This window comes from Pezoporus occidentalis, unplaced genomic scaffold, assembly GCF_034315485.1.
Source record: "Pezoporus occidentalis ecotype Australia unplaced genomic scaffold, CSIRO_AGI_Poc_V1 ctg194, whole genome shotgun sequence".
Taxonomy (NCBI): domain Eukaryota; kingdom Metazoa; phylum Chordata; class Aves; order Psittaciformes; family Psittacidae; genus Pezoporus; species Pezoporus occidentalis.
Window position 1 is genome coordinate 1,397,376 of NW_026913791.1, and position 14,481 is coordinate 1,411,856.

Sequence of the window (14,481 nt, forward strand, 5' to 3'; positions counted from 1 at the left end):
TTGATTAATGAAGTTCTACTTCATTCTTTATTTCTTTGAGCTGTGGACTGTGGGAGCTGCTTGAATCTTTGCCAGTGACTGTCATGTATTGGTTGCATAGTCCTTACATACCTTTGCCAGCACATTCAGTATCGTCATCATCTATCTTCTTATTAACACTCTATTCCTCCAGCTGAAAATACAGCTGTGAATGAGTTGAGGTGCAAATGCCAAGAGGTGACTTAAAGAATATCTTGAAATGAAAGTATTTTAATGGGATTTTTCTCTATCATATGGCATATCTCTGCATCAAATCAGTACCTCTTGTATGTCACTAAAAGCCAATGTAGATTACTGTTCTGTTAATATTGTTCTTGACTTTTATTAGGAAATACGATACAATTTCTAAAATAAAGAATATGCCGGAAGATGCAGTAGGGCAGCATTAAGTGCATTAGCTGAGTGGATATGTGGTAGTAAATGAAACAACTGTTTGGAAAGGGTTGCAGACTGGCTTTAAACAGATGACTCCCTGGGAAAAGAAAAAGGGAGTCATATGCAGTTCATAGGAGAGAATTTTTCATCTTCCTGTTACAGTCTTTCATAAAGTCAGCTTTAAAACAGTCAGTTGCTTTTCTACTGTTGGAGGTTGCTATAGTTTTATTAGGAAGCAATTTGTGAGGGGTTTTGTAGTAAATGTTAAGGCAGCCAGAGCCTTAAAAAATGTAGTATGCTAGAATGGCCTCCTTTTTTTTGTTTGTTTGGTTTTTTTGTTCTAATATACCTATATTGGAGGTAAGACAAGGAGGTGAAAGACCTTCCTGACCCATACAGCACTATCATCAAGGGGTTGTTTTTTATTCTTTCTGTGCCTAGGGGATGAATAATGTAGTTGCAGTGTCTAATGAAGGAGACCCCTCCGGTGGATTGCTTTCCTCAGGCTGTAAAGCTGGGCCAGATGTCTTTGGGGGCCCCAGTCAGGAATTACAGGCGGAGGGAACCACCTTGAATATATAGAGCTGGAAATTACTTCCTTTCGCTGCTAAATCTGCATCAGTAAGTAGTACCCTCATGATTGTTAGTGTTACCAGGGCATGCAGGGGTTTGTGACTGGAGACAGATTTCTCCTTTCACCACTTAGAACTCACAGGTTTGTATTTCAGCTGTGCTGATAGTGCCTGGTGTATCCATTCCCATCAGATATGGCTGTTGTCATCAGGTGCAGTGTCTGGAAAATGAATATTGAGCTTGGTGTAGCAGGAAGAGTGTTTTTAGATCAGTTGCACAGTCTGTGAACATTCTTAGATGTGAAATTCCATGTTTTGCTGACAGAGTAATAGTGTTGATGAAGTTCTTTTGCTTCCCAGAACAAAAGAAAGCTAAAGCTTTCTTTAATGTGAGGCTACATTAGAAGTTGTTCAAGAATCAGTTTTTTACACACATGGTGGGAATGTCAGATGGGTAGATAGTGCTATGCAGACATGGACTGGGGAGGCATGCTTCCAGTGCTAGTCTACAGATGTCACTTCTGCTGCTTCTGTGTATTTTTACTGAGCAGGGAAGAGCACCAAGAACTGGTCTAGGGTTTTGGTCACCAAGAACCCTAAAGCCCAACTTACCAGTACAGTTGGAGTTCTCCCTGATGTCACTTGGACAACCTGGAGAAAAAGGCATTAAACTTATATGCAAAAGAGTGAATGGGGGTGAGGAGGAAGCTGGAACATAGACAAGCTTGCTGTTTATGCCGGACAGTGCTGAGGAGCCCGGGGGTGGTCAGCTCTACCTCTTCTGGCTTTGCAGCCTTTGCCTCCTGCTCAGTTATCCAGCCTCAGGAAATACTGCTTTCATCAGCAAGTTCTATCACTGAAGAGGTTACAGTGAAAATCCTAAGGGAAGGATGCAATATTAAGTTCTTGTTTGTCCAGTACTTTTATTGTTGCTCAGTAATCCTAAGTGATACTTTTTAACCCTGGAAGAAAATCTTTCTTTTGTTCTTTTCAGTTGATCATAGAATCATAGAATCAACTAGGTTGGAATAGGCCTTTAAGATCACCAAGTCCAACCATTACCCCAGGACTGCCAAGCCCACCACTAAACCATGTCACTCAGGGCAAACTGATCTCCCTTCAAGATCTCTCCTTATGGCTGCCCCTCATGATCACCACTCATAGCCACCCCCCATCTGCCCCTCACAGTTGCCCACACTGTGGGCAACTGCCACCCCTACCCCCACCCCCCCTTATGGCCACCCCTCACAGCGCACAGCTGCCCCTGCTTTCCACTCATGCTCTCCCCTCATGGCCGTGCCTCATCTTCCCCTCATGATCTACCCTCATGGCCACCCCTCCTCTCCCCTCACAATCTCCCCTCATGGCCGCTCTTCCTCTCCCCTCATAATCTCCCTTCATAGACACCCCTCCTTCCTTTTCAGTCTCCCCTCATGACTGCCCTATCTTTCCCTCACGGCCGCCCCTCATTTCCCCTCAAGATCTTCCTTCATGGCCGACCTTACTCTCCCTTCATGATCTTCCGTCACAGTCGTCCTTCAACCCTCGTGGCCACCCCTCCTTTCTCTTTATGATCTCCCCTCATGGCTGCCCTCCCTCCCCACTCATGATCTCTCCTCACAACCACCATTCACCCCTCATGGCCACCTCTCATCTCCTCTCACAATCTCTCATCATGACTGTCCCTTCTCTCCCTCATGATCTTTCCTCATGGCTGCCTCTCATTTCCCCTCATGGTCTCCTCTCATGACTGCCCCTTCTCTTGCTCACCATCTTCCCTCATGGCCGCCCCTCTTTTCCCCTCATGATGTCCCCTCATGGCCACCCCTCCTCTCCTCCTATGATCTCCTCTCATGGCTGTCCATCCTCTCCTCTCATAATCTCCCCTTATGACTGCCCTTCATCCTTCATGGCTGCCCCTCCTCTCCCCTCATGATGCCCCCTCATGCCTGTTCCTCCTTCTACCTCACAATCTCCCCTCATGACTGCCCCTTCTCTCCCTCATGATCTTTCCTCATAGCTGCCCTTCCTTTCCCCTCACAACTGCCCTTCACCCCTCATGGCCACCCCTTCTCTCCCCTCACAGTCTCCCCTCATGGCACCCCTCCTTTCCCTTCATGATCTCCCTTCATGGCTGCCCCCTCTCTCCCCTCATGATCTCCCCTCACAATCACCCTTTTTCCCCCCCCATGGCCACCCCTTGTCTTCCCTCATGATCTCCCCTCATGGCTGCCCCTCCTTTCACCTCATGATCTCCTCTCATGGCTGCCCTTCACCCCTCATGGCCTCCCTCATCTCCCCTCATATTCATCAGTGTTTAGTGTTGTCTGATTTGTGTACAGCAGCTGCAAGTATGCACTGCAGAGCCTATTTCCAGCTCTCCACTCATAATGAGGATTAACCACATGCTATCTACTTCATTGCTTACACTCCCTTCCCCGCTCCATGTAATTCTACAGGCTCCTCTGCCTCTTTGCTTCTCCAGCTATACAAACTTCACTGGACAGGATGAAATGTATCAGGGTGGTCTGACCTGTTCTTGACAGGACTCCTGTCTCTTGAGTGTCATACTGCTTTCTTTGACAAACACAAACATTTTGAAGAAAATAGCTGAAGTTGAACCCTCTGCCTTCCATCCTGTACTTGCAATTAACAGTTAAACACAGCGAGAACTAGAACCACATATAGCCCATCTTTTAAAAGAAGCTTAAATTAATTTTCTGTTTCAGTGGGTGAAGTTATTTATATTGTCCTTCCAAGTAGCCAGCTGCTAAAGGAATAGTACTCAAGGCATCAGAGAAATAAGTTATGGATAGTTTGGAAGGCTAAAACCAATAAGCCAAGTTAATTCCTGAACTGTTGACTTTGTATTAGTAGCATAAAATTAGTAGGGGAAAATTTTGCCTGTTGTATGTAGATATATTGGCTGCAGATGCAAAATACAGTTTTAAAACATGATAGGTACTGTACACTGTGCTTGATGGCTTTTTTGAGTAGTCTGTATGGAATTTGCAGACATGGGACAATGCATTTCTCACTTGCTGCCTGGTAGCTGGATTTCTGTTGGATACTTGAGAGAAGCTTCTATTCTAATGCCAGCATAGTATTTGGCACATGATTTGCTTCACTCATAGAAATTGCTTCTTGGCTGTACTTCTGTTCTTATAACCCTAATTACATGCTTTCTTATGAAATTGGTGTCAGTTATTAGATTCTTACTCAATTCTGATCTTTCTGGAAATGTAGAAATGCATTTTATTTCTGACCCAGGAAGACCTCTTGTTCTTATGGGTCATGATGAAACTTCTATTTCCCATGTTCATTCCTTTCTGTGCTTCTGTACACTACTGTACCACATTGTCAGCTGAGATCTCTGGTTTCCCAGCACAAGTGAGTTTGGTCCTTAGATTGCCTTGCTCTCTTTTTATACTGTTGCTTTTACCCCTCATGGACCTTTCAGTCTCTTATGGGCTGAAAATGTAAAGCCTTCTTCAGATTCTTCCATGATGTTTTTAATGAACGCAAAATAAGTTCATTAATAATTTTACGCATTTTTGGCTTAAAAAAAAAATAATCCTATTCCACATAGCCATATAAATGCCTTGTTTGGAGACCAGTGGGTCAGACATGGCCTGAGCTGGATCAGACCTACCAACCAGGTAAAAATGATGCTGGCAGAGGCCAACAGCAGACCACAGTTAACACAGCAAGCTGGTCCAAGCTAGTTCTTTTTGGAGATACTGGAGTATTTCTTCCTTGTTCTCTTTAGCTATTTTGTTCTTGTTTTCTCCAGTATTTTAGCAGTTCTTAATCCCACTGCTTGAAAAAGAGAAGAAATGTTTTTGTGTATTGGCTGGTTAACTTGGTGAGTAAGGCTTTAAACTAAGCCCGTGGAAGGTGAAAGTAACCTGTAGGTTAGGTCGCAGAGAAGTTACACGAGTGCCAATGTAGGCTCTTGCAGCCAGTATTTTCAAGGCAAGAAAGGGCAGGAGGAATGGGATTGCCCCTTTCTCTAGCAGTAAGCTGTGAGATCATCTCCTGTAATCATCACACCATGACCATACTGCATTTCAGATTCACTTGTACTCGCCTTGGATTTAGTGGATCTGTGTTTTGTTTTAAATTAAATACATAACTTCAGACAAGGATTGCCTTTTCCGGCAGCTGGGCCATGTGTGTTTGGCTTTGCCCAGGTACTGGGGGTTTTATCTGCCTTTTGTGAATCCAGACTGCTTCCAGCCAGCATGTGGGTTGCAGTGACTTCTGGCCCCTTTATTCATAGTGGTACAGCTAAATGGCATTGGAAGTCCATAACAAGACTGATTTTAGCTAAAATGGAAGCTAACTTTGAATCTGTAACTTTAACACTCCTAGTTGTCTTTCTTGGGGGGAGCAGTATGTGATGGAGATGAATTTCCAAGCCAGTAATGCTGAAGCTTCCAGAAGTGTCAATGAGCATGAGATGGCTCATGAGGAGGGCAGCATTCCTCTGCCTGAAGCAGTTTGCATGTTTCACCAGCCAGCAAGAGGAAGGAGCATAGATGCTTCTGGTTTGATGTTACAGCCTGAAAGGATAATTTCCACCCGACTGAAAATCAAGAACACACATGTGCATCTGGTTTGAAACCATAAATGCTATTTTGTTTTGTTATGCTAATTTTGAAAGTGCCTGTTGCAAGATAGTTGACATACTTAATTTTACAAGATTGCTTTATACCTCTGTTAGTAATCATCAGAGAACATCAAAAGTAACCACTTAAAACCATGGGAAGGTGAAATGCATGTCACAAACAGAAGATGAATCTTACGAAACATTGCAATGGAGGTATGTCATCTGTGGCACTTAGTGTGTAGTATGTGTGTGTTTTCTGGTGCTTTGGTTGCAAAGCTCATAAAGTGCTGTGTTAGTAGAAAGCCCAGGATGTTGTTGTAGTTATGAGGTGATGTATCTTATTGCATTTCTTCTTATATTTCCTGTTGGGAAGAAGGGAATGTTAGCTCGAATTGGATAACACTGATGGCAGGTGGGTCAGTGGCTGTAGATGTTAATAAATAAATAAATAAATACAATAAAAATAATCTCTGTTGCAGCTTGCTCAGTATGGGTTATGTTTTGGGGAGGAGGAAGGGTTAATAAAAATTAAAGGCATATTTGTTTTTCTGGAATGGATAACTTTCTATCCACCATCCTGTATGCGGAGGAGGTAAGTTGGACAGGAAATAATTTCTTGTAGGAGGAATAAACTGGGAGGAAGTTATGAGGAAAGCAGGATATGGGGGAAATTGCAACTGTCATTACATGGAAGGTAGAGGAGATGTACAGGTGCATTTCTAGCTTTCCAAGTACAACAGGGATGGTGGGTGGCATGCAGGTGCTGGCAGAGGATGGGCAGTATGTGCCAGTATCAAGTGCGCACATGTTCTGCAACTTCTCTTACTAAGTTATGTAAAACATAATATTTCCCTTGGCTCAGGAATTACATCTTAATGGGATTGAAGCTAATGGCATGGTTTACACTGACCTATCTGCTGCAGTCGCTTTGTCTTAGGTACATGTTTAGGCTTTCCTATTCTGCTGGTAAGTGATAGCACGAAAAGCTTGTGATCTTCTTAGGTAAACTACTGCAGCAGAAAGCAAACATCTCTATTTCCACTGAGTTCTTTCTTAAAGGCTAGGGGAGTGGTTTTTCTGCTTACTTTTAATACATCCTGATGCTTAAGCTCTGGGGGGATTATCTTTTAATTCTGTTTGTATTGTTTGTTTCTTTTTATTGTATGGTAGCGAGACTCTGTGGTCCTCAGCATGAGGAGGTCCCTGAGCTTAACAATGCGAGAAGGGCACTACACCTTTTCATTTTCTGTATGTATCTCATGTGAATTCTAATAGGTTTTTTTTTGTATCAAGTATTTGATTTGCAAGATCACAATGTAATCAAAGATGCTGAATGCAATGCTTACTTTATACTGGAATTACAGTTTTTCTGAGTGTTAACTTTGTTTCTGTAGCTGTTACCTGTTTATGGCATAAACTGACTTTGCAGCTTCATGTTGAACATCACCAGCGCTTGAAGCATTTTTGCCACCATGAATTATTTTATTTTGAAGAAGGGCTGCTCAATTACAAAGTTGTGGGTTGGAATAGACAAGGAATCAAGAAAACTTTAAAGCTGTACCATGTCTGGACCTAGAAGGAGGGTTTGTCATAGAAATTACTGGGAAAATGATTTATACCGTAGGCAGGAAAACTTTGTATACCACTGCATGTGTGGTTTCAGTAATGCTTTTTAAATGACTACAGATATCTTGGTTAATTCTAGTGATTTCTAAATTAATGATTACCAATGTGTTCTCTTGCTTTAGTATTTTTTGGGGATTCAGAAATGTTCATTTGGGAATACCTTAAAGTAACAATGTGGGCTAACAGCTGCTAGTGACTAGAAATTTTTGATATAGTTATTTTCAATTAGAAATAATCATTGCCCTTCTGTAAGGACTTGCTGCTTTTTGGGTTTGGTGCCTTTTGCAGAGGAGACACTTACAGTTTTTATGATAATGTGTCCCTTGCTTTTGTTTTCCAGAGTATGACAAACTGGGCTTTCTCCTGAACCTGGACTCAAAATTGTAAGTAGAACAGGAGGACTCTTCTTTGTTTCTGTTATAAGCAAATCTTATGTCACCTGGACAGTTGGGTCACTGGACCGTACACTTCTACCTGGGACAGCAAAGTTCTGCAACAACGTGGCAATTATGACTTCTTTCCTTACACTAGGCTTTGCTGGCCAGCTTGGATTATTGTTCACTGTTAATTGCATAATGACTGATCAAGAGGCTATAAATGTCCACCTGAAGCCATGACTGTCAGTCTGATCTAGATCTCCTTCTCTTAGTCTTCCAAATGAGGAAAAATGCATTAACCATTTGAAAGCGGGAAGAATGTCAGCCTGATTTACTGATGCTTACACGTTTTTATTTCCTTTCTGCTTGTTCCTTTCAAAATGGGTGCTGCTATTTTTGTTCATAAACTGGAGCAGAAAGAACCTCCTCACAAGGTAGTGACCATTTGCTAAGTCAGAACAGCGAAGTGCTGAAGGAGGATACTTGTCACGCTTGTTGCCATAAATCAGTCAAATTCAGACTGAACTTAACACTAGGGGTCACTAGCGACTCTGTTTCTGAGGTCAACACCCTTGTGGAAATCTTGGTACCGGGAGCAGAAAGACTACTAAAACCCTTCTGACTCCACTGCTTAAAAAGGCACTGAAGCAATCTAGTGGCTTTGAATGACTTGAGGATGCAGCCCCTGTATAATGTTGATATAAAAGCGTTACTATAAAAACTGTTCTTAATGTTCAGAAAGGTTTGTTGTACTTACAGGGTGTAACATTGAAGTTTTGTGTTTAGTCTTGCTGAGTAGCTTAGGAGCTTCCATAATGAAATAAAAGCCTTGTAAATGTGTTGGGAACTGCTGTGTGCAGGAAATGAGAAAGTCTTTAGGTAGGAGTTTCTTTTACAGATGCATCTGGGTACATAAACTCAACTCTAGTAATTTACCTGAAAAAAAGTACTGTAGAAGAGCATGTTCTTGTTCAGTGTGCAGGAAGGATGGTGATTACTGCATGAATAGCTGGTCAAGGTTTTTTTCTGGTCTTTTTAGTGTTCTGTGCCATTTTTGTTGCATGGTGTCTGGAGCCCATGCTGGTTGCACATTTACCAATTTTCTTTATTATATTTTCTGTACTGGGACTTTCTTGTGATTTAGAGGCAACAGGGTATGTACCTTACAACACTGGGATGAGATGATATATTCAATTTATGCATGTAGACGTAAAAGCAAAAGTTGTGAAATGGGTGACCTTTGAATGAATGTCTTGGTCTTGGTAAGGGAATATTTTTTTAAAGCTTTTAAGTAGTCTGATTTTTGTTTTTTTTTTCCAGACTACATATTTTGTAATGTCTGAGTTACTGAACACACCCGTTGACTGTCCACACACTTTTGGCATACCAGCTTTGGATACCAGCCTGTGCTGCATCCAAACCAAGGTTTCAGCCTTGTGTTTCCTATTCTTCCTTCTGTTTCTACTTGTCCTTTTCTTTGTTGCTTTTAGCAATTCTCCTGAGTCTTCCTTCCCCTCATGCCTCCTTTTTTTTTTTCTCTTTCCTGACTTATCTATTTCAATTACATCTCTCTGAGAGCTGGCCTGCTCCTTCTTAGACTTCAGTTTGAGGCCAGGTGAAGTTTTTACCTGCTGGAGGGCTTCTAAAACTCTCTATTTTTTTTTTTTTTTTAAAAACTTCCCTGTGATAAAAACTCTCTAATATTTTTTTTATTAAAGAAAGATTCTGTTGACCACTTAAAAAGGTACTTACATAGCACCCTAAGTGTGTATGTTTGCTTTTCAAAGCCAGAAAGTTAGCTTCTGGAAAGGCTTGTAATAAAATCAGTATGATCAAAATAAATACTATGAGGTTAAGGAGCAAAGAAAGCAAGTATTATACATAGGTGAAATAACTTGTTTGTTTGGTGGGTTTTTTTACTGTAATTGTTCTTTGTTGGTTCTAGGTTGTTTGGGATGTTTTGTTTTCCTTTATATTTTGTTATTTGTCTGTGTGCTTGCTTATTTATCCTGTGGAAGTAAAGTGGCCCTGGTTTGAGAATAGACCTGATGATCTGTAGTGTTCTCTTCCAGTCTGAATTATTATATGGTTACTTTTTTTCAGTAGCAGGGAAGCCAGGAAAAAAGCTGAAAATACCATAAAATATAATAAATTTTGAATGAAAAATGGGTGACAGACCAGAGGAATGTGCTGCTGTTCCACAAGTTCAGCATGTATAGTCAAGGTACCAAACACTTTTTCTAAGTATACACTGAATCCAGGGAAATTTGGAGGTTAAAAATATTTTCTGCAACTCAGTCAAGGTAGTACCATTGTAAAAGTATTGTCTGGTTAAAAAAAAACAACCTGCTTAGAGTTGAAAGGGGTGTAATATGTTCCGCGTTGATGACTTTATTGGCAGAAATAATTTAATTACGGCTGTTGTTGTGATATAATCATTCTGGTGGAATTTTGCCATAGATCATAACTTCATAGGGTTCACTTAATTCACAGCATGTGAGAATCATATGTGACTTGAAGCACTTCGGGCAACAGTTAGGTTTCTCTCTCTTTTTCCCTTAATCTTTCATTTGCCCAAAATCTGTTCCTGGCTGTTACTGGGTGTCATTTAAATTAATGACCTGAAGATCTAACATTTTCTGCAAAGGTAGGTCTGCATTAAAATTTAGAGTGCTCCTACTTGCATTCTAAATGATGTTATAAGAGGGAAGGATTTATCTGAATAAATAGTAATGTGCCCATTTACCTTTGCATCTTTAATTTTTCATGTATTACATGAATAGTGTCTTCTACTCCATAGATGCTCAGGGCATGTTATTCAAGTATAATACATCCTGTTGTAGATACAACTATGGAATGATTCAGTTCACTGGTTCTCTTTGAGTTCAGGGAAACGGTAATGAAACCAGATTCTTTCTTTTTGTAAAGAAAAATCTGTCAGAAGCACTTGATAAGTGTTTTCTGTGGGAACTGTATGTCTGATGCATGATTTGCTACAGCATTAGAGAGCGTGGTATGGCCAGAAAGTTAACCTGGAAAGGAATGGCCATTTCTAAAGATACTGTGCAGATGCTATGTGGAAATGACCAGTTCTGACCAGAGGTCTTGTTGCTCTGAGCTTGTCAGAAAGAAAAGTATCAAGAAGGAAGATACTTCCTTTCTACTGCCTGTGCTTAGGTTATCCTTTTAACTTTTTAAAAGTAGGATGGTATTCAGGTGGAGATTGATAATGAAATACAGGGTGAATGAAAAGCAGATGACGTCTGTAGGCAACATATTAAGTTCCTTCTTTAGTCAAAATGAGACCTAGGGCTCCTCAAGACCAGATTAGTGAAAAAGACCTATTGCAAGAGGAGTTTATCTTTTATTTATGCTTATACCTACCATAACATCATCAAAAAAAATTAAAATACCAACACTAAATATATGCAAAATACAGAAACAGGCCAGTTCAATCAGTTCTACCAGGTAAGGAGGTTTCCCAAGCAGCAGAGCCACAGACTGTTTTAAAATCTTTATGAATAAAGTCCAACATTTACTGGTTGTGTAAGAAAAATACAAAATATATAGTGCAATTCACAGGTCTTCATACCTGGAGGGGGTCACTTACTACACTGTGAAAGCTGGGTTAGTGACCTTAATGATTACTCTGAGTATGCTTGGCAGGTTACAAGTGTAGATTCACTTGTCTTGCACATGTGAAAAGCTCCTTTTTTGTAATAACTCGTGATCTGGGGGCTTCCCCGTGATGTTGTTGCCATCATACTTCTGTACTAGCTTTCCATACTTTCCTGGCATTCCATTTATTCAGTGAGATGGAAGCTATCACTGCTACTTCTATCATTGTTTCAAACTTATCCTTCAAATGCTATTTTCAAAGGTATTTTAGCAGTTATATTAGTGTTTTGATGCTTTTAAACAGCAGCCATAAAAAAGCTCCCCTTGGGTGATGGTGGGTCTTTTCACCTGCTGCCACAGTCAGCTCAAAGGCTTGGATGTTAAAATCTCAGTTGCTGAATGATGGGGGAAGCATCCCAGGGTTTGGCTTTGACTGTGGAAGAATCAATCCCTCCATAAAGTTTTGAAAATGTTAGAAGATGTGCTTAATCTTACTGAAATAATTCTTCACCTAAACAAAAAGATAAAGTGGGTATGATGTGTTAACTTGAGAAAAAGGTAAAAACAGGCAAAAAAAAATTGCTAGCCCTCTCACTTAGAAAAAAGACTGTAAAATTGGTATGGTTGACCACGATAGCATACTACTAACATAGTTAATACACTGTATTTATACAATATATAGAATATATTTTATTTGTGCACTTTGGAAATTTTTAGGCAGTATTTAAAAGGAGGAATGTTTTTTCCTGTGGGCTCTGTGCTTTGCTATGCATTTTGTGATACTGTGTTTCATGATTTACATGTTTTTTTCCAATATTATAGAGTAGATTCGGGAGGTGCAACAAAGATTTTTTTGAATATTGATAATCATTTCAAACTTTGCTTTTAAAAGAAAAGACAAAGAAATTGAGTCTTTGGAGAGGGTGGGGGAGTGTGAGGGTGGAGGGAAAGAAGCCAGAAATAACAACCTTCACCCTTCAAACTCAAACGAAACCTGATCTAGACTTTGAAAAGACTGTAAAAATGGAGGGAGTTTGTGCTAAGGAAACACACAGATTGGGTTACTTCTGTTTGTTGAAATTTCTTTACTTCAGAGCTTTAATAATTAAGAACTGAAGGAGAGCCCCTTCCCCTTATTTTGTTTCTGGGGTGGGAGGTTTCTTTAACACTGTGTCTATGTGTGGTACTTTGCCATTAAGCACTGTAAAAATAAGCAATAAATGTGTTGGAATGCTGGACTTTCCCTGTGCCTACTGCTGTGGGGTTTCTTTCTTCCCTGTCTTCCTTCCTATTTATCTTCTTATATTCCTGTGATCCCGGGGGGGGGGGGGGAGAAGTGAGAAATCCCAATGATCTCCCATCCTGCTTAGACAGGAATAAGAGTGTGTCTCATGGGCTAAGTGGAGGGATTCTGACCATCACAAGCAAGAGTGTCCAGTAGCTTTTTCTGAAAGATTATTTTGAGGCTTAGCATACTTCGACATTGGTATTCTTCTGGCAATTCGTTATTTATCTCTCTTTCAGATTTTTCTTTGACTTTTAATTCGTGTCCTTCTACCTAATCTCTTCCAATCTATACTAATTGTTTGAGTACTTCAAATATGAACCCTAGCTATTCACAGCGATTCAATTACTGAACTGTTTGTTGTTCATCCATCAAACCTCCCACGTTTGGGTGGGGTGTAACTATGATCCACGTTTTTTGTTTTACTCTTCTTAGCTCATTTTAGGTTTTTTCCATTTTGATCCTTTGGAATTCTTTTAAGGACTTCTCACATGAGGCTCTGTTACCTAGCTTTGGGATTCTTGTGTTAGACACAATTTAGTTGATGAAGAAGATAAAGACTACAGAAGTCAGAATTACTGGCTACTTAGAACTGATTCATTACTTGATTTGTTAAATACAAACAAAGTCAAAAACTTCTGTTTGATGCTTTTAAAAGGGCCCATTTCCTGAAGCTGGAAGTAATTATGAACCAAACCATGTGGGAAAAGAATGTAAAGTAAAAAATATGAATAGCTGGGTATTGTTTAGAGCAGTTTTATACTGTTTGCCACAACAAGTCTAGTTTCATAAGAAAGAAATGTTCATGGAAAAACAGTTTTACCAAAAGTGTAAGGGAAAACAGTGATAATATATTTATAGAAGAGGAAGAATTGTTCAATAGATACATGGAGTTTTGTTCTGTTTGGGTGATAAAAAAAAAGTGTTTTCCTTAATCCTGACAACAAAAATTCATGCAGAGATACCTGGGTTTATGTGTTTTAGGATTGGTATGTCTGGATGTGCTTGCAAGAATTTCTGAAGAAGTAGCTGAAGATTTTTTGGACTGCTAGAGATTTATATTAATCTTCAGACACCAGGGGTTCTCCATATTCTTGGCAGAAAGTAGATGTACAAATATTTTAAAAGCAAAAAGGAATGACTCATAAGCTTTTCAACCCGTTTTTGATTCTGAGCACAATAGCATAATGGCCACTGAGCACAATAACATAATGGCCAATATGAGTTTCCATCAAAAAAAGAAAGAGGAAAAAAAAAGTGGGGAAAAGAAAAAGTAATACATATACTTCCAATTATTGTGCACATTAAAGAGAAAACACTTTTTGTTAGATGGGCTTGTTCTCCAAATGACTGTCCATGAAAGTGCCTGGTATGCGTGAGATTTGATTTCTTTTTTGATATGTTCCTCTTAGGACTGGGTTTGTACATCTTGTGCTCTTTAACCAGCCACATTAGTTGCATAAAACCTGTTAAGTCTATAAAGAAAAGACTCATTTCTTTTTTCCACTCTGTATCTGTCAGGTGGAACGCTTACTTTGCTGTAGTTCTTCATGACAGTAGTGTTAACCTAAGTAAATGTATGTTTTCCTGGGCTGGATATAGTTACAACTAGTTAACTTTACAAGTTGTATTTACTGTTGTTTGAGCATTAATTTTTACAGTTGTTGCATTCACAGAAGGCTAAATTTACTTAAGTAGCAAAACCGAATTCAAGGATTATCTTTAAGCTCATAAATTACATGGGGCCCCTCCTGTTGCTTTATCCTCTTGGGAAAAGAGCATATAAAAAGCCACGCTTAATGTTCTTCCTTTAGAAAACTGTTCTGAAACTCAGAGATAAATTGCTTTAGTTTTGGCCAGCTTCTGCACTGGTAAGCTTGTTAAATTTCTAGTTACTGAATGTTCTCCCATGAAAACCTTCTTGTTCTCTGAATAACTTACGAAAATTTGAATGGATTGGGCTATGTAAGCATAGAT

At 39.9% G+C, this 14,481-nt stretch overlaps 1 protein-coding gene across 7 annotated transcripts in view; it reads left to right on the top strand.

Annotated features, from left to right (window-relative positions):
* ST3GAL3 (ST3 beta-galactoside alpha-2,3-sialyltransferase 3) overlaps nt 1–14,481 on the top strand; it is a 188,256-nt gene that overhangs the window by 46,973 nt on the left and 126,802 nt on the right. For 5 of the 7 annotated variants that reach the window (XM_062617306.1, XM_062617309.1, XM_062617308.1 and 2 more), the window contains one exon: nt 7,565–7,607. The exons of the other annotated variants lie outside the window; for them this stretch is intronic. In XM_062617306.1, coding sequence (XP_062473290.1) covers nt 7,565–7,607 — 43 coding nt within the window. The remainder of the gene's footprint in view (nt 1–7,564; nt 7,608–14,481) is intronic. 7 annotated transcript variants of the gene reach the window in all.